The sequence below is a fragment of the Papaver somniferum genome, unplaced genomic scaffold (genome assembly GCF_003573695.1).
Source record: "Papaver somniferum cultivar HN1 unplaced genomic scaffold, ASM357369v1 unplaced-scaffold_84, whole genome shotgun sequence".
NCBI classification, from domain to species: Eukaryota; Viridiplantae; Streptophyta; class Magnoliopsida; order Ranunculales; family Papaveraceae; genus Papaver; species Papaver somniferum.
The window spans coordinates 360,726-384,367 of NW_020651415.1; the positions used below are offsets into that span (position 1 = coordinate 360,726).

Genomic DNA, 23,642 nt, shown 5'->3' on the forward strand with positions numbered 1-23,642 from the left:
CAATTATGAAAGGATGGACAACCAATTTGGTTGGTAAGCGAGTTAAAACCTCCAATTTCATCCCAAGAGGGAGTTTCTTGAAGTAATTCCTTTCTTCATCTACTTCTCTTCTGGCATGACTTCTCAAGAACATCACCATTTTCAATGATTAATCCCTAGAAAAGATAAACGATTTCTGGAAATTGAATTTGAGAATTGAATCCAAAAAATATCAAATCATCAACAACAGAGAAATCAAATTACTGACCAGAGTTGAATCTCAAAGATCTTTGGGTTCTGAAGTTCATCTTTGATTTGATTTTCAGATTTTTCTAAAATTCTTGTTTGAATTTTCTAAAACGATTTCTCCACTTTTACATACTTACATTTTTTTTTCTTTCCCAAAAATAAAACGACATTTACCAAATTATCCTTTAAACCACGCATTTCCTGTTGGGTTTTAGGCTAGGCCTTTGTTGAGGTACACGCCTACTCAGTACTCACTAAAGGTTTGCATTTATCATACTTTTGGATGGGTTCTGGTAGATTTTAAAATTATAACTGACTTATATATAAATTGACTACTCATGATTTTTTCTGCATTTATACGACTCAATTTGTCATAGTAATAAGCGAAGTTTGGACCAAATAATACATTGCATACATTGTTTGTTTTTTTTAACTAATCTGTTTTAATATTACAATGTATGCAATATATCAGTGGACCATGAGTCCTCTATTCACGTTTCAACAGGTCTGGAGTGGGCTTCTTCAGCTCTACAAGTGGAAACAAAAGTTGTCCGGAAAACGGTTACTTGGTTAAAGGATAGCATTCTATCTAATGTCTCGATAGTCACTGATTACAAATAGTTAGCAGACAATATATACTAGGTTAGTACAAATTATGATTGGATAGTCTCTTGGAAACAGTCTATTCTTAGGGATCTTCCTCATGGAAACAGTCTATTCTTAGGGATCTTCTCAAGTTCAAGTGAAGTTTATAAAAAGAGAACACAACTCGACATCGGATTTCATTGCTAAGGAAGCTAGAATTAAAAAAGTTACAACATATGTCCAATCATATGCAACAAAAAGTCCTTTCTACTTGCATTTCTTCTAATGTTTTTGATAAAAATGATATTGCAAATCTTATGTATTACATTTGCTAGTTAATATATTCTATTTTCTGATAAAAAAACAAAAACAAAGAGGTACACGCCTACTCAGTACTCACTAAAGGTTGAGAACATTTGCATTTATCATACTTTTGGATGGGTTCACGTAGTTTTTGAATTTATAACTGATTATATATAAATTGATACTGTAGCAGAAACCAAATAACACACTGCATACATGGTAATATTAAAACAGATTAGTTTCAAAACAACACTTTTTAAAGCAGCTTAGAACCTAAAAATCTCCAACCTGTTCATGAAATCGTGAAAAGTAAATTGCTTAAAGGAGTGGGCTAGTGTACTAAGAGCGCAATGCGTGCTTTTTTGTAGAATTAGTCAGTTGCAGTGCAGTGGCTTTGTCAACTAGGACTCAAAAGTTTCCACAATTGAGCATCAAAGCCCGACCTGGACCGGACGTTATATCTCTTCGGCGCATGCTCTAATTATTCAATGATTCCATCGTCTGCAACTGCAACACCAAATTGGAATGAATCATGGATTTCGACAACACAAAACAAACAGGTGACAACGATAAATGGCCATGTTTCAAGTAATCACCATTGCGGTAAGTCCTGCATATGAGCTAAGTCGGATTCTGACAAAATAGTGGGCTCTGCTTTATCATCATCTCTGCTGCTTCATTTCTATTCATTCAACTGCACAACCAAACCAAATCAAACGTAATCCAGAGCTGAGATATGGTAATCACGAGAAACTGAAAGAAGAGAAAACCAAAATCAACGCACAGACAGCCACATTTCCACACACCTACGGGCTGAACTAGAAGATGGCAAATAGGAGAAAAAAATTCATATATCTATGTCGCGTTGCTTTTATGGCCCTCCTTAGGTATTCAATTACCTATAAGCCAAATAGGAGAAAAAAATCAAACCAAATGCTCACCGAAACTTACATAGATATATGTCATGTTTTGAACAAAACTTAAATCAACTCGGACGCCTGTGACAGTGATGACGAAATTATCAGGCAAAACCTTGGAAGATGGACAGAACGATAAAGTATATTTTTCCTAATTGAGGAACTAAAAGAATGAATATTTATAGAGTACCTGCTATTCCACCAAAGGAATCATGTCTTCTTTAATGGATGGATCTTCTCGTCTCCTTGAATAAACTAAGCCAAGAATTCTTTAAGAGAGGAAATGGATCTCAGATACGGTTCCAATTGCACGTTCCTGCAGGCAGAGCACAATTCAGATCACTATAATGAACGGGCATTGAAGACCCATAACGATACCATCTCACCAACTTCCCTATTTTCCGACAGAAGAACAAAGTGTACAGCCTAAAAGAAAAGGAAAGAAATTGAATGGGAGAGGGACAATTAACGATACCTCTGAAAAAAGAACAGCCTAAAAGAAAACGATTTTGAATGGGAGAGGGACAATACCTGCTACTTGTTCATCAAATTAATCAATTCAGTAGTAGTAGTTGGATCCCCTCGCTTCTCGTCTCTTTGAATAAAATCAACCCGCAGTTCTTTAAGAAAAGAGAGGTCTCTGAGATCATAGGTTAAAGACTCCTTCACTTGTGGGCAGTTGAAGATGATTAATTCCTGAAGAGAAGTCCATCCTCGTAAATCTGGAAGAAACTTAAAAATTGGGCAGTCGATGAGATACAATTTCTGAAGAGACCCGGTGTAGAGTCCATGGCCATACAGAGGAACCATGTTCTTCTTCTCATCATCAATTACACCAAAGCCTTCCAACTGATTACAACCTTTAATGCGCAGGATTTGAATGTTGCAATTGTTTTGGAGTATTCTTATTGGGAAGTATATAAGCTCCTCAATATTCTTCAAAACTAGATGTGCAAGAGATGTCTGGCTTCTCCCAACTGAGCATACTAACTTGCTGTTGACCTTCACTAATTTCAATACCGTCAGAGAAGGAAATGAAGGGATTTCTGTTAAACTCTTGCAGCCGTCGATAATCAGTTTTTGAAGACAAGAAGGATATGAATTACCGAGTTCTTCTAGAAGGAACATATCAGCAAGTTCGAGAGTCAGTAACGAAGGAAATCCGCTAATATCCAAACTCTTCAAAGACATTTCTTTAAGAACAAGAGATCGAAGACTTCGGAGCTGCCCAATAGATGATGGTAGTTGTTTTATTCCAACGCAGTTTGCGAGTTTCAACTCTGCCAAATCTGGAATACCAGATCCACACATCCACATGGGAAGGTCCCGCCCCATGAAGTTACGAATACCCAATAGTCTCAAACCAGAGGGAGGTTGGAGAGCTTCAAACACTTGAAAATTACACGAATTCTCGTCCCACATCATGGCCACTTCTTCTTCTTCTTCTAAATCGATTTCTGTTTCTTCCCAATGCAGATACAATCTACGAAGATTCTGTTTTCCTTTCAGATTCGCCCTCTCAGCATCTACCGGGTCTTTCACATTCTGAAGATTCCTGATAAACAGCAACTTAAGAAAGTTTAGGTTCCCTAACTCTTTAAGACCTTCTTTACCTTCGGCTTCTGAGTAAAGCAACTGTTCAAGGAAAATTAGTTGCCCTAAACCAAGTATTGGATTTCTCCGTAGATAAAAAAATCTTTTCAATTTTGCCCAATTCTTTACATCTTTGGGAACTTCACACCAGTAAAGGTTCACATACTCAAGGTTGTTGAGGTTAACACAAGACTCTGGTAGTACTTTGATCTGAGTACCATCTAGGTGAAGAGATCTTAACTGAGTTAAAGCTCCAAAATCATTTGGTAATTCTCTAAGCAATGGGCAATTTTTGAAATCAAATATTCTCAGTTTAGAAAGACATGCCACATACTCTGGTAAGGCTTTTAAATTTTTACAGGTATTGACATCTAATGTTTCCAGATTGGAGAGGGTGGTGACAGAAACAGGTAATTCTTCAAAAGAGTTGACTGACAGATTTAAAATTCTAAGAGATTTCAGACCAGAAATAGAGTCAGGAATGACTTTTAATTTGCAATTGTTGAGATACAACGTCTGCAAATTACAAAGGCTGGTGACGGAATCAGGTAGTTCTACCATATCCGTCCATGAGACTTCAAGATATCTTAATTTTTTTAATGAATGAATACTTGAAAGAAGAATTTGAACACCACCTATGTTATTCAATACCAATGTCTCCAAACTATAAAGTTTATTGATGGACTGATCATTCTCTACTTCTCTAAGATCAATGGAGGTAAGGTGAAGGTACCTTAAATGTCTCAGCTTGAAACTTAAAGAAGGAAACTTTGGAATAAAATGATTTGGTGAAGGACCCACATGTAAGATGCGTAAGTGATTATTTTCTGAGAAAATAGAAGGATCTACCAGGTTTGAACCTTCAGGGATAAAAAGTGTCCGCAACTTCTTCGCGTTACTTAAGCTTTTCAGAAATTCTGTTGATGATAAATCCACATCCAATATTAACTGTAACCGACGTATTTCAGAAGTATTATTCAACTCACTCACCTTGAGAGACGCCAATTCCTGATCCCCGGCAACAGCTTTTGCAAGATCATGGACGAGATCATGCACCTTGCACGTCTTTATGTCACCCAATATGCTCCATTTCGCACCATCCAGAAATGAACTCGATACCAAACTATCAAAGTATTCATCCGCGATGTCTTCAATTGATCTTCGGCTTCCCACATTACCAGAATCCAGAAATCCTTCTGCTATCCACAACTGAACAAGTGTTACTCTATTTATCTCCCATCCTTTGGGAAATATAGAGCAGTAGGAGAAACATTGTTTCAACTCAGACGACAAATTGTCATAGCTCAACTTTAGTATGGGTATGATTTCGCTTTGACCTTCTCTTGTACTCAAAACATCAAGTTCTTGAATTGACAACCAATCGCCTTCTTTATTTTTTAAGCGCATGAGACCTCCCAAGATTTTTGCTGCAAGCGGTACACCACTACATTTTTTTGCTATTCCTTTTCCAATGCTAGTCATGGTTGGAGTCTTTACTGCTCCACCGGGAGAAAATGCTCTCTTCTCCATGATACACCAGCATTCATCATCTTGTAACTTTTCCAATTTGTAAGGAGGAATACTCCCCTTAACCATATCTGCAACTTGAGTTTTGCGAGTAGTGATTAATATTTTACTCCCTTGAGCCCCATCAAGCAACGCACTGCAGAGTCTCTCCCATTGCACAGCATCCTCGTTCCATAAATCGTCAAGTACTAGCAAATATCTCTTCCCATTCAGTTGTTCCTGAACTTTACTTACCAGTACAGCAAAGTTTGACGGAGAATCAAACTTGTTCTCAGTGGAGGACTCCATAATTTTTATTAAGAGCTTTTCCACATCAAATTCTTGAGAGACATGGACCCACAATTTTAACTCAAAAAGTTTATTTACCATCTCATCATTGTAGACGAGCTGAGCTAGAGTCGTCTTGCCTAGACCTCCCATACCAACTATGGAAACCACAGAGACCTTTTCCGTATTTCTATCAGAAGCAGATGGTGTTGCTGATGATGGTATGACTTTGGTTAACATGTTTACTATTTTCTCCTTTTCATCCTCCCTCCCTATAATGTTTGATTCATTAATACAGGATGCGGTTTCTCGGCTCCGGTGCTCACTGTTTTCAACAGGAAGAGTAACAGTATTGCTAGCAGGTGTAGTTTGCAAGTGAAACCTACTCATATCTTCGGTGATTTCAGCTAACCTCTGATTTATATGTTTGATTTTCCCAGGCATCTTGAAACGAAATGCTAGTGGGTTGTTGGATGAAACGAAATCACGAGCCTTGATCCTCAAGCGGTTCCCCCTTTCACACCTCCGCATGGTTTCATAGGAAAACTCATGCATCACATCTTCCGCATCATAGGCAACATCTTTAAGCCTTCTTAACCAAAGACGTACAGCTGCATCATTGATCTGTTTCCTCTCAGCATCAGCTATTACAAGTAGAATCATCTCTAAAGTGTCTTGAAGCTTTTTCAGATCATCTTCGACACCCCTCGCCAGACTAATTTCTCGAGCAACAACCGGAACCAATTTCTTCAATATTTCTGTTACGCCATTAGCAACAATCCCTTCAAACGCCATGGTGAGTAATTGGTATTCAATTGAAAGTACTTGATAATGAAAAGAAGATCAAGAAATGAAGAAACTTAATTCAATAAAAGTATGATATGTTGAAATGATGTATAAGACTAAAAGGGTGTACTCTAGAATGGTTTTATCTCTGGAAAGGATTGGATTGAAAATCTAATCTACATGAATTGTGTGGGTTTGGTTTAATTAGTCGTCCAATAATGATGCGTAGAAATCGTTAGTCGATAATACAATTAGTCAACTATTCAATTGCCAATAATGGGTGTACCCCACACACTCTGTCTTAACTATTTAATTGCCAATAATATGCAATTAGTCGTCCAATAAGAATTACGTGGGCATAGTTCAGTGGTCCTGGACCATATAGTTGCCATTATTAAATCTCAACTAGTCTATTGTTAGAGGAAGTTTCGTATTAAATCTCAACTAGTCTATTGTTAGAGGAAGTTTCGTTTTGTTGGACCTTATAATTGCCATTATTAAATCTCAACTAGTTTATTGCCATCATCTAATCTAAAAATACAAAATACTCCCTCCGTTCTTTTTTAATAGGTCAGTTTTTATAAATAAAAGTTTCAAAAAAATAGACCAGTTTCCTAATTGGAAAAGTCAAATGTTACTTTAATTTTTTGGGACCACTTTTCTCTTAACTTCTTTTGATGACAAGTGTCATGTGGACCACTTCACTTTAATTCTTTTGCTAACAAGTGTCATGGGGACAGGGAGAAGAGAAAACGCCGCAAGAGATGAAGGAGGGATTAAAGAAATCCCATGGCCTTTTTAGTCTGAAACCCTGACTCATCAAGTTGTAAGAGGGAGAGGGATGAGAAGCAATGGTGCAAGGGATATTTGAAATAGTATTTTTTGATTTTCTGGGACCAGGTTTTATCTTGTAGTCTGTTACAGTGAGTTAACACTTCCATGCCTTTTGCTACCCTTCTTAGTCTTGTTCTAGAATTGTTAGTTGTTACTGTACAATCCCTTGTGGTTAATAATCTGCTGCTTACTCTTGGCGAACCCGTCTGAAGAAAACCCATGTTTGGTTTTAAAGAGTAACATGGATTCTGTTTCCACATCGCGGAGCAGAAAGCTCATAATCGTCTGTTGTTTGAGTTTCAGAGATGTTTACTTGGTGGTGTGACAGATTCCATGTATAGAGCTTCGATAAAGGTTGTAAGAGAAGCAGAGCTTCCTCTTGTGTTTATTCATCTGTGGGCCTGTTGCTATGGTTAGCTTGTTGGCATCTGGTTCTCCTTTGACCAGACTAGAGAAAACAACTATGTTTCCAGCCAGGAGTCATTTTTGTCACTGTCTGTCTGTGTCACCACCACCACTCTATCTACTTCAGCAATAGCCACATCAACTTCCACCACTGACTACACTCACTAACCTAAACCAAACAAAAACCTATTCAGCATAGAGGAGATCGCTCATTAATTGCAGCAGGAGCTGAGAAAAACACAGAAGAAAACCCCCATGATGCTGAAATCATCATTACTACTACCTCTCTTCTTCTTCACTTCAATTGGTACTCTCTTTATTAGGAAATAATATATGAGAGTCTATATTTAGGAGATATGCACATTAAGTTGTGAGAGTTATATTAGGAAAGTGTCTATGTTTAGAGTTTGATCTTAGTTAGGAAAGTACCTTGAGTGGTCGTCAAGTTTGTGAACAATATAAATAGGCTGTTGAGCCATGAAAGTTGATACACCGAATTATTATCAATGTAGTCTTTTATGCTTCCGCGTTTATGCTCTCCTCTCTCTTGCTCGATCCTTAACATGGTATCGGAGCATATTATCTCCTCTACCATATTAGGAAATAATATATGAGAGTCTATATTTAGGAGATATGCACATTAAGTTGTGAGAGTTATATTAGGAAAGTGTCCATGTTTAGAGTTTGATCTTAGTTAGGAAAGTACGTTGAGTGTTCGTCAAGTTTGTGAACAATATAAATAGGTTGTTGAGCCATGAAAGTTGATACACCAGAATTATTATCAATGTAGTCTTTTATGCTTCCGCGTTTATGCTCTCCTCTCTCTTTGCTCGATCCTTAACACTCTTCCACTATCTATCTTTGTAAAATATCGAATTTTTGTAAGTACCCATTCCTCAATTTCTGTAAAACTAATTGGTTTTTTCAGTTTTGCTAAGATTTGCAGTCGGTAGTGAACAAAGATTCTGTTCAGCTCCTCCTTCTGAGGTGGAAGACAACTCCATTAAATCACAGTATTGGAAAGTCACTAATCCAACTCTTTCTCCTCTACATCTTCAAGGTTTAATCTCTACCTACCCTCTATTACTTCTTGTTTTGAATTGGTTCTCTGAAAAAACTGGGTTTTAGTGTTGCCCTATGATGAAAAACTTCAAATTTGATTTCCCCAAATCATTCAGTTTTCCCCCCATAAATTTAATTCAACAGTAGAATGAATTCAAAATGATATCTAATTGGACAATTTTGATTTTCTATGGTGGGCAGATTTACCAGGTTTTACTCGCAGTGTGTATAAAAGAGATCATGCTCTTATTACACCAGAAAGTCATGTATTTAGCCCTCTTCCTGAATGGTAAAGTTTTTTTTAATTTTTGGGATTCACTAACGATCTGAATCAAAAATTGGCTGTTAACTGGTGCCGTTTTTGTTTATAATTTGGCAGGAAAAATACATTGGGAGCATATTTAGTTACGCCAGCAATGGGGGCACATTTCGTAATGTACCTGGCTAAGATGGAAGGTATGATAATTTTTGTTGAAATTTTTCATGTTTTTGTTTTGCAGGAGATTGATTTTTTAATTTTGTGGTTGCACTGCTTTCAAGTTCCGCACCACCCCCGAAAGATGTTGAAAGGTATGTTCTTTTGAATTCTTGAAGTCTTGTTTGAGAAAACAAGTTTGGATGGTAATCTGATTTTCTTGTGCCCCTATTTTGGTTATGCTTCTAGGTTCATTTTCGTGGTGGAAGGAATTGTTACACTGACAAATGTGTCTGAGAGCACTCACAAGAACATGAACTGTTTGTGGTATTCCCAAGCGACTATATTTTTTGGGAACGATTCTGACCGAGAAAGTAAAGAACATGAACTGTTTGTGGTATTTCATACTTTCCTCTGTTCTTTAGGTACGAAGGAAGAATCATTGATGAAGAATGGGGTGAGTGAGATGTTTTGATTGGTGAGGTTGGTTGTATATGCGGGTGTGAGCTTTTCTGATTTTATCAAAGAATGTTACACCAAATTAAGGATTTAGAAACCCATATTCGCAACAGAAATAGGGTTGTTGCTAATTAGTAACAAAGATTCGTTTTCCTAAAATTTAGTAACCCAGTATACTGTTGCTAATTTCGCAACTGCTCCGTTTCTGTTGCTATTCGCAACTACAGAAAGCTTACATGTGTGAATCACATGTTTGATGGTAGCACCTAAGTTTGACATTTGACTTCACCTCACATGTGTAGCATTTTTCCTTTCTTTATGTCTAGTCTCCTCTCTCTCTCTCTCAATCTTGGCTATCGCTACTGCTGCCGCTTCTTCTACTACTCTTCTTATCAAAAAAAAAAACTAACAAACTTCGAAGTTTTCTCCCTTCACTATCTCAAGATTTGATTCTTTATTTTTTTCTGAAATTTTCTTGTTAAGGAGAAGAAAATCTCTTGTATTTGAAGGTGGCTTATGAAGGTGAACTTCAGATCTCGTGTTTGAATTTAGGGATTCTTTTTCCTAAGAATCTGAAGTAAGTTTTTCTTTTATTTTCTCATAAACATCAGACGCAACAGAGGTTTAAGTAGTCTTGTTCATTTCTTAAACCTCCTGAGAATACTCATACCAGCAGGTGAATTACTAACTCTTTTTTTCAATTCGATTAATTTGACTAACTTTTGAGTTTGATTAATCAGGCGTATCATTAGAGATACTAGGATTTCCTGAAGATCAGGTTGTTTCCATGTTGTTTGTGTGCTTCTCGTTGATCTTGAGTCAGACTAGAGTTTCAAAAATTTATTGAATTATTTATGGGATTTTAGGGTTTCCCTAAAAATTGCATGTATTATGAATTTGTGTATCCGTTTTTTACTATGTTTTGTGTTTCTGTGGGTTTAAAGAATTTTCTTTTGGATGTATGAAATTTGTTAATAGATTAAAATGGTTGGGAGGTTTTCACTAAAGAGTAAATGAGTCACTCTCAGAGAACACAGAAGAAGAAGAAGCAATAACTAAACCTAAAGAAGAAAAATATCAAAGTGACGAGTTGTTGAATCTGATATTGAACTTGAAGGAGATGTTGTTGAACCTGAACCCAGAAGGTCCAACTTGCTTAGTTAATGTTGATTATTTGAGTTATGTAATTATAGATTTGTTTTTATTTATTTATGTGGTATAAATTGGTACTGCAGATGGAAGATTCCACTGCGGAGGTTACTGATGAAAACCTGGAAGATTCACAAAGTGCTAAGGGACAGGCAACGTAAATAATTTTGGAAGGTATATAGATTATGTATGTTGATTTAATGAGGTTATCATGAAGTTTCATCAGGTGGAATTTGGGTGTAATTTTTTGTTTTTGTTTTAACTAGGAAAGATAAAGGAAGCAATTGAGCATCTTAGAGAGGTGATTATGCTGAACCCAACATATACTATTATGTATACAACACAATTTTACCACCATATATATAATGGATCTGGATTTGCTTGTCCCAAAAATAAAAATAGAAGTCAATTGTTTCTTATAATTGCTTAATGATATAGAAATTTGTAAGAGTTTCATTTGTTTTTGTTGTTTTTGAATTTTGTCTACATATTTGTTCCAGCGGGCATCTCATGTATACTCATAAGCTAATTGTGTTTATGTTTTCAAGAAAACTGTATCATCAAAACTAAGGTGCGTCCATCCTATATATGCCTAATTGTTTAACGTCGTTATATATGCCAACCCATTTGCACATTGTGTGTTTTAGTTGCTGATGTACTACCGTGCAGGGTTGCTTTTGTGTCTTTTGAAATTTAAGTTTGAGGATTACTAATTTGGTTTTGTTTCAGGACTTAGTTGTTGTTTTTCTGATATTAATACCTTTGGTTTATCTTAGGGATCAAAAGATCTCTTTATTTACATCGGCTTCATAAGGAAACTGGGTTTTTAATTGGGATTTCTGATGACCTTAGGAAGGCGACTAAAAATCTTTGTTTTCTTGTTGGGGGTTGCTGGTTCTTGTGGATAGCTAAATTTATGTGGTAGTAACACTTGATACAACCTTTTTCTTATCCAGTTTCATTTATCATGACTAACGAGTAGATGCAACTTGTTTCCCGAGGAACCTAAAAGAAGCGAATTAGTTTAAGTTCATTATTTTTACCTAAGCGGATTTATGTAGTTACAAATATTGATTGAGCATGCTCATCGTGTATTGTCTTCGTAGTTGTGTTTTATGTTATATCTTACTTCTCCACTTGGTATTATTCTTATTAGAATGATTCTTAAACTGATATTTTTTGTTATGGTAATAAATATAGGTGTATTTCGATTACATGGGAAGCTTCCACGTTGATGAGACTTTTCAACAAGGAGTAATTTCTGAAATTGAAGTTAGATGGGGACCATATGGGGAGCTGCACTGTCCGTCCTATCCTGTAAAACATGGATGGAGATACCCATGCATGGGGGAATTCTAGGTAATCAATACGGTTAAATATTACGCTAAGTGTCGATTACTCACTATTTCATATTAGCAGTAGGATAATGGGGATCAATATTTGTATAAAATATTTGATGTTATGTGATATTAGCCATGTCCAAGTAGTACACTTTCGTATGTTCAGTGATTCTTGGACTCATTTTTTAGTACATCATTTACTACACTTTCACTTACCTATTTTTACTTCTTTACCTTTATAGAAAAAGAGGAGCTAGACTTTCACTCTGTTTGCTTCTTTATTTTGTCATATGGAGCAATCTTAGGAGTCATCTTAGATGAATCATTATGTAATTGCACTGTATATGGTTGTTTTTCCCGAAGACCAGTATACAATGATAAGGACACAACATAAATGATAGGTTTCTTATATTGTGCAGGTTAAGTACGACGTACATGAATTTATAGGCCTAACATATTGACTAAGATGTCTACGGATAAACTATTTGAAACTTGTAGAATACTTACTCTTCTTCGTACACTAGGAAGATAATGCATACACATCTCTTCTATCCCAGAATTTACTTAAATTGGTTTATGAATGGAGTATCTTACCATCTCACCAACTTCCCTCTTTTCTGACAAGGAAAGAAATTGAAAGGGAGATGGACAATACCCGCTACTTGTCCATTAAATTAATCAATTCGTTAGTAGTAGTTGGATCTCCTCGCTTCTCGTCTCTTTGAATAAAATCAACCCACAGTTTAATAAGAAAAGAAATGTCTCTGAGATCATAGGTTAAAGACTCCTTCACTTGTGGGCAATTGAAAATGGCTAATTCCCGAAGAGAAGTCCATCCTCGTAAATCTGGAAGAAACTTAAAATCTGGGCAATCAAAGAGATACAATATCTGAAGAGAGCCAGTGTAGAGTCCAGGGCCATACAGTGGAACCATGTTCTCCTTCTCATCATCAATTACACCAAAGCCTTCCAACTGATTACAACCTTCCATCCGCATCCTTTGAATATTGCAATTGTTTTGGAGTATTCTTATTGGGAAGTATATAAGCTCCTCAATATCCTCCAAAACTAGATGTGAAAGAAATGTCTGGCTTCTCCCAACTGAGCATACTAACTTGCTGTCGACCTTTACTAAATTCAATTCCGTCAGAGAAGGAAATGAAGGGATTTCTGTTAAACTCTTGCAGCCGTTGATAATCAGTTCTTGGAGACAAGAAGGATATGAATTACTCAGTTCTTCTAGAAGGAACATATCAGCAAGTTCGAGAGTCAGTAACGAAGGAAATCCGCCAATATCTAAACTCTTCCAAGACATTCTCGTCCCACATAATCATGAATTTATACATATCCACTTCTTCCCAATGCAGATTCAATGTACGCAAGATTATGTTTTCCTTTCAGATTCGCCCTCTCAGCATCTACCGGGTCTTTCACATTCTGAAGATTCATGATAACCAGCACCTCAAGAAAGTTTAGATTCCCCAACTCTTCAAGACCTTCGTTACCTTCGGCTTCTGTGTTTAGTTTTTCTGGTACCCGGTAAACCAACTCTTCAAGGAAAATTAGTTTCCCTAAACCAAGTATTGGATTTCCCCGTACATAAACAAAAGTTTTCAATTTTGCCCAATTCTTTACATCTTTGGGAACCTCACACAAGTTATGGTTCACAAACTCAAGGTTGTTGAGGTTAGCACAAGACTCTGGTAGTACTTTGATCTCAATACCATCTAGGTCAAGAGATCTTAAATGAGTCAAAGCTCCAAAATCATTTGGTAATTCTTTAAGCAATGGACAATTTTTGAAATCAAATAATCTCAATTTAGAAAGACCTGCCACATACTCTGGTAAGGCTTTTAAATTTTTACAGGTATTGACATCTAGTGTTTCCAGATTGGAGAGGGTGGTGACAGAAACATGTAATTCTTCAATAGGGTTGACTGACAGATTTAAAAATCTAAGAAATTTCAGACCAGAAATAGAGTCAGGAATGACTTTTAGTTCGCAATTGTTGAGATCCAACGTCTGCAAATTACAAAGGCTGGTGACGGAATCAGGTAGTTCTACCATATCCGTCCTTGAGACTTCAAGGTATCTTAATTTTTTTAATGAATGAATACTTGAAAGAAGATTTTGAACACCAGCTATGTTATTCAATACCAATGTCTCCAAACTACAAAGTTTATTGATGGACTGATCATTCTCTACTTCTCTAAGATCAATGGAGGTAAGGTGAAGGTACCTTATATGTCTCAGCTTGAAACTTAAAGAAGGAAACTTTGGAAAAGAATAATTTGGTGAACCACCCACATGTAATATGCGTAAGTGCTTATTTTCTGAGAAAATAGAAGGATCAAACAGGTTTGAACCTTCAGGGAGAAAAAGTGTCCGCAACTTCTTCGCGTTACTGAAGCTTTTCAGATATTCTGTTGATGATAAATCCACATCCAATATTAACTGTAACCGACGTATTTGAGAAGTATTATTCAACTCACTCACCTTCAGAGACGCCAATTCCTCAACGCCGGCAACAGCTTTTGCAAGATCATGGACGAGATCATGCATCTTGCACGTCTTTATGTCACCCAATAAGCTCCATTCCGCACCATCCAGAAATGAACTCGATACCAAACTCTCAAAGTATTCATCCGCGATGTCTTCAATTGATCTTCTGCTTCCCACATTACAAGTGTCGAGAAATCCTTCTGCTACCCACAGCTGAATCAGTGTTACTCTATTTATCTCCCAACCTTTGGGAAATATAGAGCAGTAGGAGAAACATTGTTTCAACTCAGACGACAAGTTGTCATAGCTCAACTTTAGTATGGGTATGATTTCGCTTTGACCTTCTCTTGTATTCAAAACATCAAGTTCTCGAATTGACAACCAATCGCCTTCTTTATTTTTCAAGCGCATGAGACCTCCCAAGATTTTTGCTGCAAGCGGTACGCCACTACATTTTTTTGCTATTCCTTTTCCAATGCTTGTCATGGTTGGAGTCTTTACTGCTCTACCGGGAGAAAATGCTCTCTTTTTCATGATACACCAGCATTCATCTTCTTGTAACTTTTCCAATTTGTGAGGAGGAATACTCCCCTTAACCATATCTGCAACTTGAATTTTGCGAGTAGTGATTAATATTTTACTAGCAAATATCTCTTCCCATTAAGTTGTTCCTGAACTTTACTTACCAGTACAACAAAGTTTGACGGAGAATCAAACTTGTTCATAGTGGAGGACTCCATAATTTTTGTTAAGAGCTTTTCCACATCAAATTCTTCGGCTACATGGACCCACAATTTTAACTCAAAAAGTTTATTTACCATCTCATCATCATAGACGAGCTGAGCTAGAGTTGTCTTGCCTAGACCTCCCATACCAACTAAGGAAACCACAAAGACCTTTTCCGTATTTCTATCTGAACCAGATGTTGTTGTTGATGATGGTATGACTTTGGTTAACATGTTTACTATTTTCTCCTTTTCATCCTCCCTCCCTATAATGTTTGATTCATTAATATAGGGCACGGTTTCTCGGCTCCGGTGCTCACTGTTTTCACCAGGAAGAGTAACAGTACTGCTAGCAGGTGTAGTTTGCAAGTGAAACCTACTCATATCTTCGGTGATTTCGGCTAATCTCTGATTTATATGTTTGATTTTCCTAGCTATCTCGAAACGAAAAGCAAGTGGGTTGGTGGATGAAAAGAAATCACGAGCCTTGATCCTCAAGCGGCCAAGAAGGTCTGTCCATTCTAAGGGTAAATTTTGTTCTCAGTGAGTCTCAAAATCATAACCCGGAATGTTAGAGGTTTAAACTCATGTAATAGAAAAATAGTGGTCCATAAGATGATACAGATGATTAGATCTCCAATCATTATACTTCAAGAAACCAAAATGATATGCACATTATGGGATATCAAACAGATATATGGTTATAGTAATGTGGGATGGACCATGCAACAATCTATCGGTACCTAAGGAGGAATGTTAATTCTCTGGGATAGAGATATGGTTGAAGTGAGTGATTCACTTGTTGCCGAGTATACACTTTCTATTCTATGCACAAACAAACTAGATAATTTTCAGTGGGTTCTTACGAACGTGTATGGGCCAAATAACTCAGTTGACAGAGCTGATTTTTGGATTGAGATTGACACTATTTGCAGATATTGGTCAAACCTACCTTGGTTTATTGGGGGTGATTTTAATACAATAACCAAGTGTGCTGAAAAAAAGAATTGTAAGAAGATTACAAGAAGTATGAAGAAGTTCAATAAGTTCATTGATGAACATGATCTTATTGACTTAGCTCTCAAGGGAGCTAGATTCACTTGGTCAAATGGACAAGCAAATCTGGTTATGTGCAGATTGGATAGATTCCTTATTTTACCATCCTTTGAACAACACTACCCTTTTGTTACCCAATTAGTGAAAGCCATACCTACCTAAGATCACATCCCTCTCCTTTTAGATATTTCCGAACCCTCTTGGGGACCTAGTCCTTTTAGGTTTGAAGTTATGTGGTTCTTGGAGAATGGTTTCTTACAATTACTAGAAGATTGGTGGTTTTGTTTTTGTTTTGCAGGTACTCCTAGCACTGTTCTCTGGTTGAAGTTACAAGCACTTAAAGAAAAGCTAAAAGTCTGGAACAAAGAAGTTTTTGGATATACTGATACTAAACTGAAAACTATTCTCTCTGAAATTCAAACTCTTGATGGCCTGGCTAAAGATAATATCTTAACTGAAGAGGAGCAGAATGTATATCTTCAATACAAAGCGGATTTTGATAGGATTTCTAAGATGGATGAGACTTCGTGGAATATTAAATCAAATACAAAGTGGTTACAGGAGGGTGATAAAAACACTTCTTTCTTTATCAGCAAAGATTCTGTCAGGCGTCGATATAACAAAATCAGGAAACTCTACATTGGGGATGAGTTGGTTTCTGATAAAATCAGGTTGCAGGAACATATAATAGGTTGTTACAAAACTTTATTCTCTGAGGAAGAGATCATTCGACCTAATTTGGAGGGGATTAACTTTGAGTCTATTACCTCCACTGAAGCTAATATCCTAAAAGATGATTTTACTGAGGAGGAGGTTATGCATGCTATTAGAGATTTGGAAAACAACAAAGCACCTGATACGGACGGTTTCCCTATTATATTCTTTCAGAAGTGTTGGCACTTTATCAAAGATGATATTATGGGTACTATGAACGAATTCTGCACTACAGGTACTATCAGCTTTAAACACAACTCTACTTTCATCAATCTCGTGCCCAAAAAAGATCATATTGAGACTTTCAAGAACTATAGACCTATTTGTCTGCTTACTAGTGTGTATAAGATTATTGCAAAAGTACTAGCTTCAAGGATAAAGCTTGTTATGGATAAGCTGATCTCTCCGATGCAATGTGCTTATATTGAAGGCAGACAAATTATTGATGGCACTCTTATTACCAATGAATTGGTAGACTATAGACTTCGATCTGGAAATCCTGGTATTATTTGCAAAATTGATCTTGGGAAGTCTTTTGATAGAATCAATTAGGGGTATCTTGAATTTGTACTTCTGAAAATGGGGTTTAGTAGGAAATGGTGTAATTGGCTGAGGTTTTGTTATTCAACTTCTTTTTTCTCGATTATTATCAATGGGTCTTCTTTTGGATACTTCACTAGTTCAAGAGGTGTGAGGCAAGTCTGTCCAGTTTCTCCTCTTTTATTTAACATTGCCATGGAAGTTTTTTCACGGTATATTGATAGGGTAGCTAATCAAGATCTTTTTATTGGTTTTTCTGTGGCTCCTATTAGTATTGTGGTCAACCATCTTCATTATGCGGATGACACAATTTTCTTCTTAAATGATAACAAGGAAGAGCTCCATAACCTATTTTCAGCATTACATTGTTTCGAGTACATAGCCGGTCTAAAGGTAAATAATTTGAAAACCAGACCCGTTGTCGTGGGAGTAGTTCCAGACTTAACTCTTTGGGTTGAAGAATTAGGTTGTTCAGTAGACTGTCTACCTTTTATGTACTTGGGAATGCCGCTTGGTGCCAAATCTAATTCCATCAGAATTTGGTACCCTAGTATCGAAAAGTTTGACGCTAGACTTTCAGTTTGGATAGCTCTTTTGAATTGTATTTTATCCTCTCTTCCGACCTACTATTTTTCTCTTTTTAAGGCCCCAAGCTCTATCATCAAGATTCTTGAAAAGAAGATGCATAACTTTCTACGAAAATATAAAGATGGAGCAAAATTATCACATTTAGTTAACTGGGATATAGTTCGTGCTAATAAAAATAGAGGCGGTCTAGATGTGTGCAACCTAAAACTTATGAATTTAGCTTTGTTAGGTAAATGGTGTTGGATATATGGTGTATAAAAGAGTAAGCTTTGGTATAAGATTACAGAAGAAAAGTATGGAAAAGAGTTTTCCTTTTGGGTTCCAGAAAAGTCAGTCAATCCTATGGGGTCTCTTGTTGGCGGGCAATAGTTGAGTCGGAAGGTTTCATTAGTGATCACTCGACTTTGTTCCTCCATTATGGAACAATCATTACCTTTTGGAATGACTGCTGGTGCGGGCAGCAGCCTTTATCTTCTATTTGTCCTAAACTGTTCAAGTTGACCAGGAATAAAAATGCTTATATTGCTGACATGATTTCTAGTGAAGGAAATTCGAAGTTCGATTTCAGGCGGGTCATATCATATGCAGAGTCTCAAGAATATGGAATGCTCATTACAACCATTGGTGATGTTCCCCATGTTCGTGATGGTTTGACAGATACTAGGAGGTGGAAATTGCATCCCTCTGGTGTGTGTACTGCCAAATCATTGTATTCTCAATTAGTGACAGAAAATGGCGCACTTTCCTTCTCATTTCATCTAGCAACAGGCAATCCCTCCAAAAATCTGTTTTCTTATGTGGTGTTTGGTTCACGCAAGCTGAACACTATAGATATGCTCGAACGGAAAGGTATGTCTCTTCATAATGACCGTGCTTTGTGTGGTGGAGGAGAGGAGTCACGGAATCATCTTTTCCTACATTGTAAGATTGCATACAAAATTTGGTGCAACTTAACACCAACAACAGGTTGAACTTGGGTTTTGCCGGGATCAATGAGAGCATTGGCAGATACCTGGCACACCAAGCAATTTTCTCAATCAGGCAACTACATCTGGAGTTTGATCCCAGCAGCAATCGTTCACACGATCTGGAAAGAAAGAAATTGTATAAGGTTTGAACCTACACACCTCTTTAAAACTGATAACAATCTCATTTTGGAAGTCAAGTCTTTAGTTTTAACTTAGGGTGAGGCTGCAGGTGATAGGGTTCACCTGACTTCTCCAACACTGTATTGTCTAATTGGCAGGCATTGTTTTTGTAACTTTCATTTAGTTTGCAGCTTCGTTTTCTTTTTGTTTATAAATTCTTTCTTCTATTATTAAATCCTCTCTTTCAATCAAAAAAAAAAAAATTCGTTTCTTGCTAAGTCGTCGCTGCAGTATACAAAAATAAGTGGAAAAAATGGAGGTTCTAGGAGACTTTCATTGAGCTGCGGAGCTTATAAACTATTACTCCCTTGCTGAAAATCAAAAGAAAAGCAAAACTCAATCCAAAAATCAATTGAAATTAGAAAATAATTTCAACCAATTCTATTTATTCTATCAAAAACGACATGCCAAGATGTTCCAACTCACAATCCTGATCCCAACCAATTCTATTGAAAAAGAGATCTTATAATTTAATATAAACCCTTGCTCCCAATTCAAGGATTCGATTATAAGTTGCGACAGTTTTGGACTGTTATTTTTTTTATAAGTTGTTATTTGGGCTGGGGTTTTAGGCTCCAGTTTTTTTTTTCTTGTATCTCATTCTAGTTTTTCCTTTTCCATACCATTTTACCCCTTTTGTTCAAACAAAATAAAAAAAGGAGAGCTTTTTGAGACCAACTTTTCACGAAAGTTTTCACATGACTGTATCAAGGCCTAAGACTCTAAAGTGATATCTGTAGCTTCATAATAGATCTTGTAGAGCTAATAATAGAAACAAGGTTAATTTCTCAAATCAGACCCGAAGAGGAGAAATTTCTCAAGTAAGTAAAAAGGCAATTTTTCAGATCAAATCTGAAGAAGAGAAGAGTTTAGCATTTGCTGAGTTTTTTAGTCAGAATAAGTTGTGTTATTGTTATTTCATTCTCTACTTTGTGTTCATTTTTCTGTACCAGAATAGTGTGACAGGAACTCCCTCACGAAATATTTTACATCTTCTGAATCATGCCCTACTCGATTTTATAGATAAATCGAGTCTTTATTGATCATTTATGTTTCAAACCATGACAATGTATATATATAATTAAGTTAGTTACAAAATCAATAATACAATCTTGGTAGTTGGGATCAAATTTTAGTGCTTCAAAAAGAAAGCAACAAGAGATTGCAACAGAGATCGAGCCAAAGACAACAACATTTGAAATCTGAAGTCCAAAACCAGAACTTTCGTTCATAGAAGGTGCAGGTGACGGAGCCATGCTCTCTTTTGCAGCAGCCATACCGACAAATGCAAAAAGATCAGTGATATAAATAAAAATGCCATCTTTGCAAAACTGGATTGAGCCATTTGAATAGAAGAGCATTGGTTTTTTTTGATGCAAAATGAAAAGTGAAATTGTTTTTTTTTTCCTTTCTTTTTGGTACTTTGAATCAGGGGTAGAAGATGTTGCTGGTGTTGTTTTTGGTGTAGTTGGTTTGATATTTAAGACCTTTGTTTTGTCAGCCATGATGACTAGCCTTGTGGATTCCTAGTAGCATGCACGCTCTTTAGGGATTGCAGGTTGAGGGAGCGATATTGCTGTCTTATGCAGCTATGATACCCACGAACGAGAATATCATCTAGATAAAGATGAATGTTATTCTTGTAGAACTAGATCAGAATATTGAGACTGAAATTGGTTTTTGGTTGTTCTGATAAAAGATTGATGTTTGTGTTTAACATTTTTGTTTTACTGTGCGGTTTTTAAATCACCAAAAACTATGTCGATAATCTACTGTTTGGATTACAACCAGAAAACTGACAAGACAACTCCGAAGGTGTCTACATATCCTTTTTATTTTGTTTGGCGAATAGCGCACTAAAGACTTTATACTGCACTATTCACCGGTAATTTTCACAAAAAGTCTTTAATGTCATCTATTTTTTTAGATGTTTGGCATAGAAATTTCCATTAGATATTTGAAGATTTATTAAAAAGTTGTATGATTGTATATCTTAAACTCAAGAACAGGATTTAAGAAAACTAAGGAACATCCTTGAGAAAAACAGCACAATACCTAGTTGTGTGGTAACTCAGAATTGGATCCAAGAAAACCGACTAACATCCTTATATTCCCTATCTCATATGCAATTCAAACATTCTTTTCGGGGAAACCTGTACGAAAATCATAGTAAATCATCAGACCTAGGAAAGGTATCCCTACTGAGCCATATTAATCAATATATACAATCAGCATACAGATACCATGTGAGCCTCGGGGTTCAAATTCTTAACTGTCCCTCAGCTTAGTTAGAAGCTTACTTGATGTAAGGGGTGAAGTTTGCACAAGCAAAAGATGATGGTCGTGTTAAGGTATAGCGAAAACCGCACGTAGATACTTATTTCAAAGTCTGTAATAGTATTCCCTGGCCCCTAAGTGTAAGCTAGCTGGTTAACCATTATTACAACGGGTCTTCTTAGACATTATAGCTTTAGTTCTGCAAAGTATTTAAAAACACCAAGATTTTCTCCTGGACAAGCAAAAACAACATGTGTATAACCAATAATGTTTTCAACAGACGAGTATTCTAATAGTATTCAGAGACATATAGATTCCACATCTCCTGAAACTAAAGATAAAACCAAGCAAACCCTAATTTTCTTCACAAGAAGAAAGAAAGACAATATGAAAAGACAAACACATCAACTTATATGCCAACCAAAAGAAAACATGCTTCAAGCAATAAAGCATATGAGTATGACTTGAAAAACCGAAATGAAGATTATTACCAGTTTCGAAAGGTTACTTGTCTGCTAATAGTTGTCGGATTCATTGCTATTTGTTTCCTCATCTCCTCTTGATTCCATTATTTCCGCTCCGTCTTCTCCTAATTCTTTCAAAGAAATTAAGGTATGCTGGTGCGGAAACACTTGACGAGATATATCATTAAAACTCACAGCTTTCCCAGGTTGAAGTTTCCGAAACAAACATTTTAAAATTACCTTGATCATAACGTATAACGCTGCCACACTACAAAAAGGAAAATGGCTCTTCTTGGTCAAGACTAGTAACTTTAATCCAACCCCATGACTGGTGTTCCTCAGTTTCAAGATTATCATTATTTTTCATGAAAACCATCAACATCAAAAAAAATTCATCTATGAACTGAGAAACTGCATAATATAAGATTCCACCACCAGAAACCCCTATCAGAATAAAACCATCAGCAGCATCATCATATTCGATGTCCTTTAGGAAAGGAGGTGGTAAAATATGCTCACGAAACTTCTCATTAGACAAATCAAAAACCACAACCATACCTCCTTCACGGTTTCTCCGATGACATCCATTCAGAAACACACCATGTGTATTCTCACAATATATGTGAACGCTAAAACTAAAATCAAACTTTCCAACGTGCCTCCATCCCTTACCACTCCCAACAGTGTACACCTCGACCTCCGAAACCCTAGGTTATGTCTATGTACTGCGGGAATATGTTGGGAAACTCAACATCACTTTATTTTAAACGATCTGGTTATGTCTATGTACTGCGGGAATCAAGACATGAGGTATGTAACTAATGTTAATGTGGGGCTTTACATTAAATAATTTGTTACATTAAATATTTGTTGGAAATATATTCTTTAAAACAAAATTTTATTTACATTTATTATTTTTTATTAAAGTTATTTTTCATAATTTTAATGGTACTCATAAAAGAAATTTATTTTTGTCATAAATTCTTTTACCATTTCATGTGACAAAATTAATGGTTTATATTAAACCATATTAATGTTTTCGTTAAAAACTTTATTAAAAACCCCTTAACTATAAATTATATTTTTGGTTGAAGAAATAATGGAAGAGAGTTTTTTCTTTAATGATTTGGAGTTTTTTAAAGAAAATTCAGAATTTTTGAGAAAAAGAAAACTATTGTATGATGATTATCACTTGTTTTCTATAAGTTTGATTATGAACAAGAATAGAAGTGTACAAGTATCACATAATCTCAAGTGCAAGAGTGATTATGAAAGAGAATTTACTCGGCTGTTTTATCCTGGGGACACGCGACATGGAAGAACTGCTTGCACAATCTTCGGCAGGGCCACAAAACGTCTTAAAGAGAGCGACCTGGTCGTGACTCAGCGTTAACATTTTTTTTTCGTTAATGATTGTTTTGCAGGATATTTTTAGCAATTGTTTCAAAAATTTTAAGACGTTTTCTTCTTCCATAGAGATTCAACGAGAAAGTATTGCTGAAACACGATAAGTATCATCTTTTATTTTATTTTAACTAGAAAGACCACATGTCCGATGCGCATGCTTAAATTTGATCCTTTTAACAACACCAAATTTGATAATAATGAAATAAAATTCTTAAAATAAAAATTTAATATTCTTAATTGTACTCATTACGTAGATAATTCAAAGAGGTTTCCAAATGTACTGATTTTGCAAAAATCCGGTGTGTATTTTGAAAGATATGTAAGTTTTAAATTTTTTAATTTATGTTCAAA

The 23,642-nt window shown here is 36.1% G+C and overlaps 3 protein-coding genes and 1 long non-coding RNA gene across 10 annotated transcripts; 2 read left to right on the plus strand and 2 right to left on the minus strand.

The window, feature by feature from the left end:
- Positions 1–1,244: 1,244 nt before the first annotated feature.
- LOC113345931 (putative disease resistance protein RGA1) lies at positions 1,245–6,367 on the minus strand. 6 transcript variants are annotated; one of them, XM_026589573.1, is made up of 6 exons: positions 4,617–6,367; positions 2,565–3,588; positions 2,224–2,349; positions 2,068–2,114; positions 1,713–1,810; positions 1,245–1,623 (listed from the first exon to the last, which is right to left on the minus strand). In XM_026589573.1, exons 1-2 carry the CDS (start codon positions 6,213–6,215, stop codon positions 3,553–3,555), a joined length of 1,635 nt encoding a protein of 544 aa, XP_026445358.1. In that variant the 5' UTR covers positions 6,216–6,367; the 3' UTR covers positions 1,245–1,623; positions 1,713–1,810; positions 2,068–2,114; positions 2,224–2,349; positions 2,565–3,552. The 6 variants fall into 6 exon arrangements, with proteins under 6 accessions (XP_026445358.1, XP_026445356.1, XP_026445357.1 ...); XM_026589571.1 differs by lacking the exon at positions 2,068–2,114 and having other exon boundaries at positions 1,246–1,623; positions 1,713–1,869; XM_026589572.1 differs by lacking the exon at positions 1,245–1,623 and having other exon boundaries at positions 1,694–1,810.
- Positions 6,368–7,373: 1,006 nt separating this feature from the next.
- Positions 7,374–9,206, plus strand: LOC113345874 ((S)-ureidoglycine aminohydrolase-like). The gene is made up of 5 exons (XM_026589530.1): positions 7,374–7,452; positions 8,374–8,505; positions 8,709–8,796; positions 8,887–9,077; positions 9,172–9,206. Exons 1-5 carry the CDS (start codon positions 7,374–7,376, stop codon positions 9,204–9,206), a joined length of 525 nt encoding a protein of 174 aa, XP_026445315.1.
- Positions 9,207–9,993: 787 nt separating this feature from the next.
- Positions 9,994–11,992, plus strand: LOC113345933. 2 transcript variants are annotated; one of them, XR_003358336.1, is made up of 5 exons: positions 9,994–10,057; positions 10,360–10,526; positions 10,617–10,704; positions 10,797–10,831; positions 11,731–11,992. It is a non-coding gene; the product is annotated as an uncharacterized LOC113345933 (long non-coding RNA). The 2 variants fall into 2 exon arrangements; XR_003358335.1 differs by lacking the exons at positions 9,994–10,057; positions 10,360–10,526; positions 10,617–10,704 and adding an exon at positions 11,031–11,101 and having other exon boundaries at positions 10,799–10,831.
- A 1,216-nt stretch (positions 11,993–13,208) lies between these two features.
- On the minus strand, positions 13,209–14,972 carry LOC113345875 (putative disease resistance protein RGA3). Its single transcript, XM_026589531.1, has one exon. The coding sequence runs from the start codon at positions 14,970–14,972 to the stop codon at positions 13,209–13,211; it is 1,764 nt and encodes a 587-aa protein (XP_026445316.1).
- Positions 14,973–23,642: the final 8,670 nt, after the last annotated feature.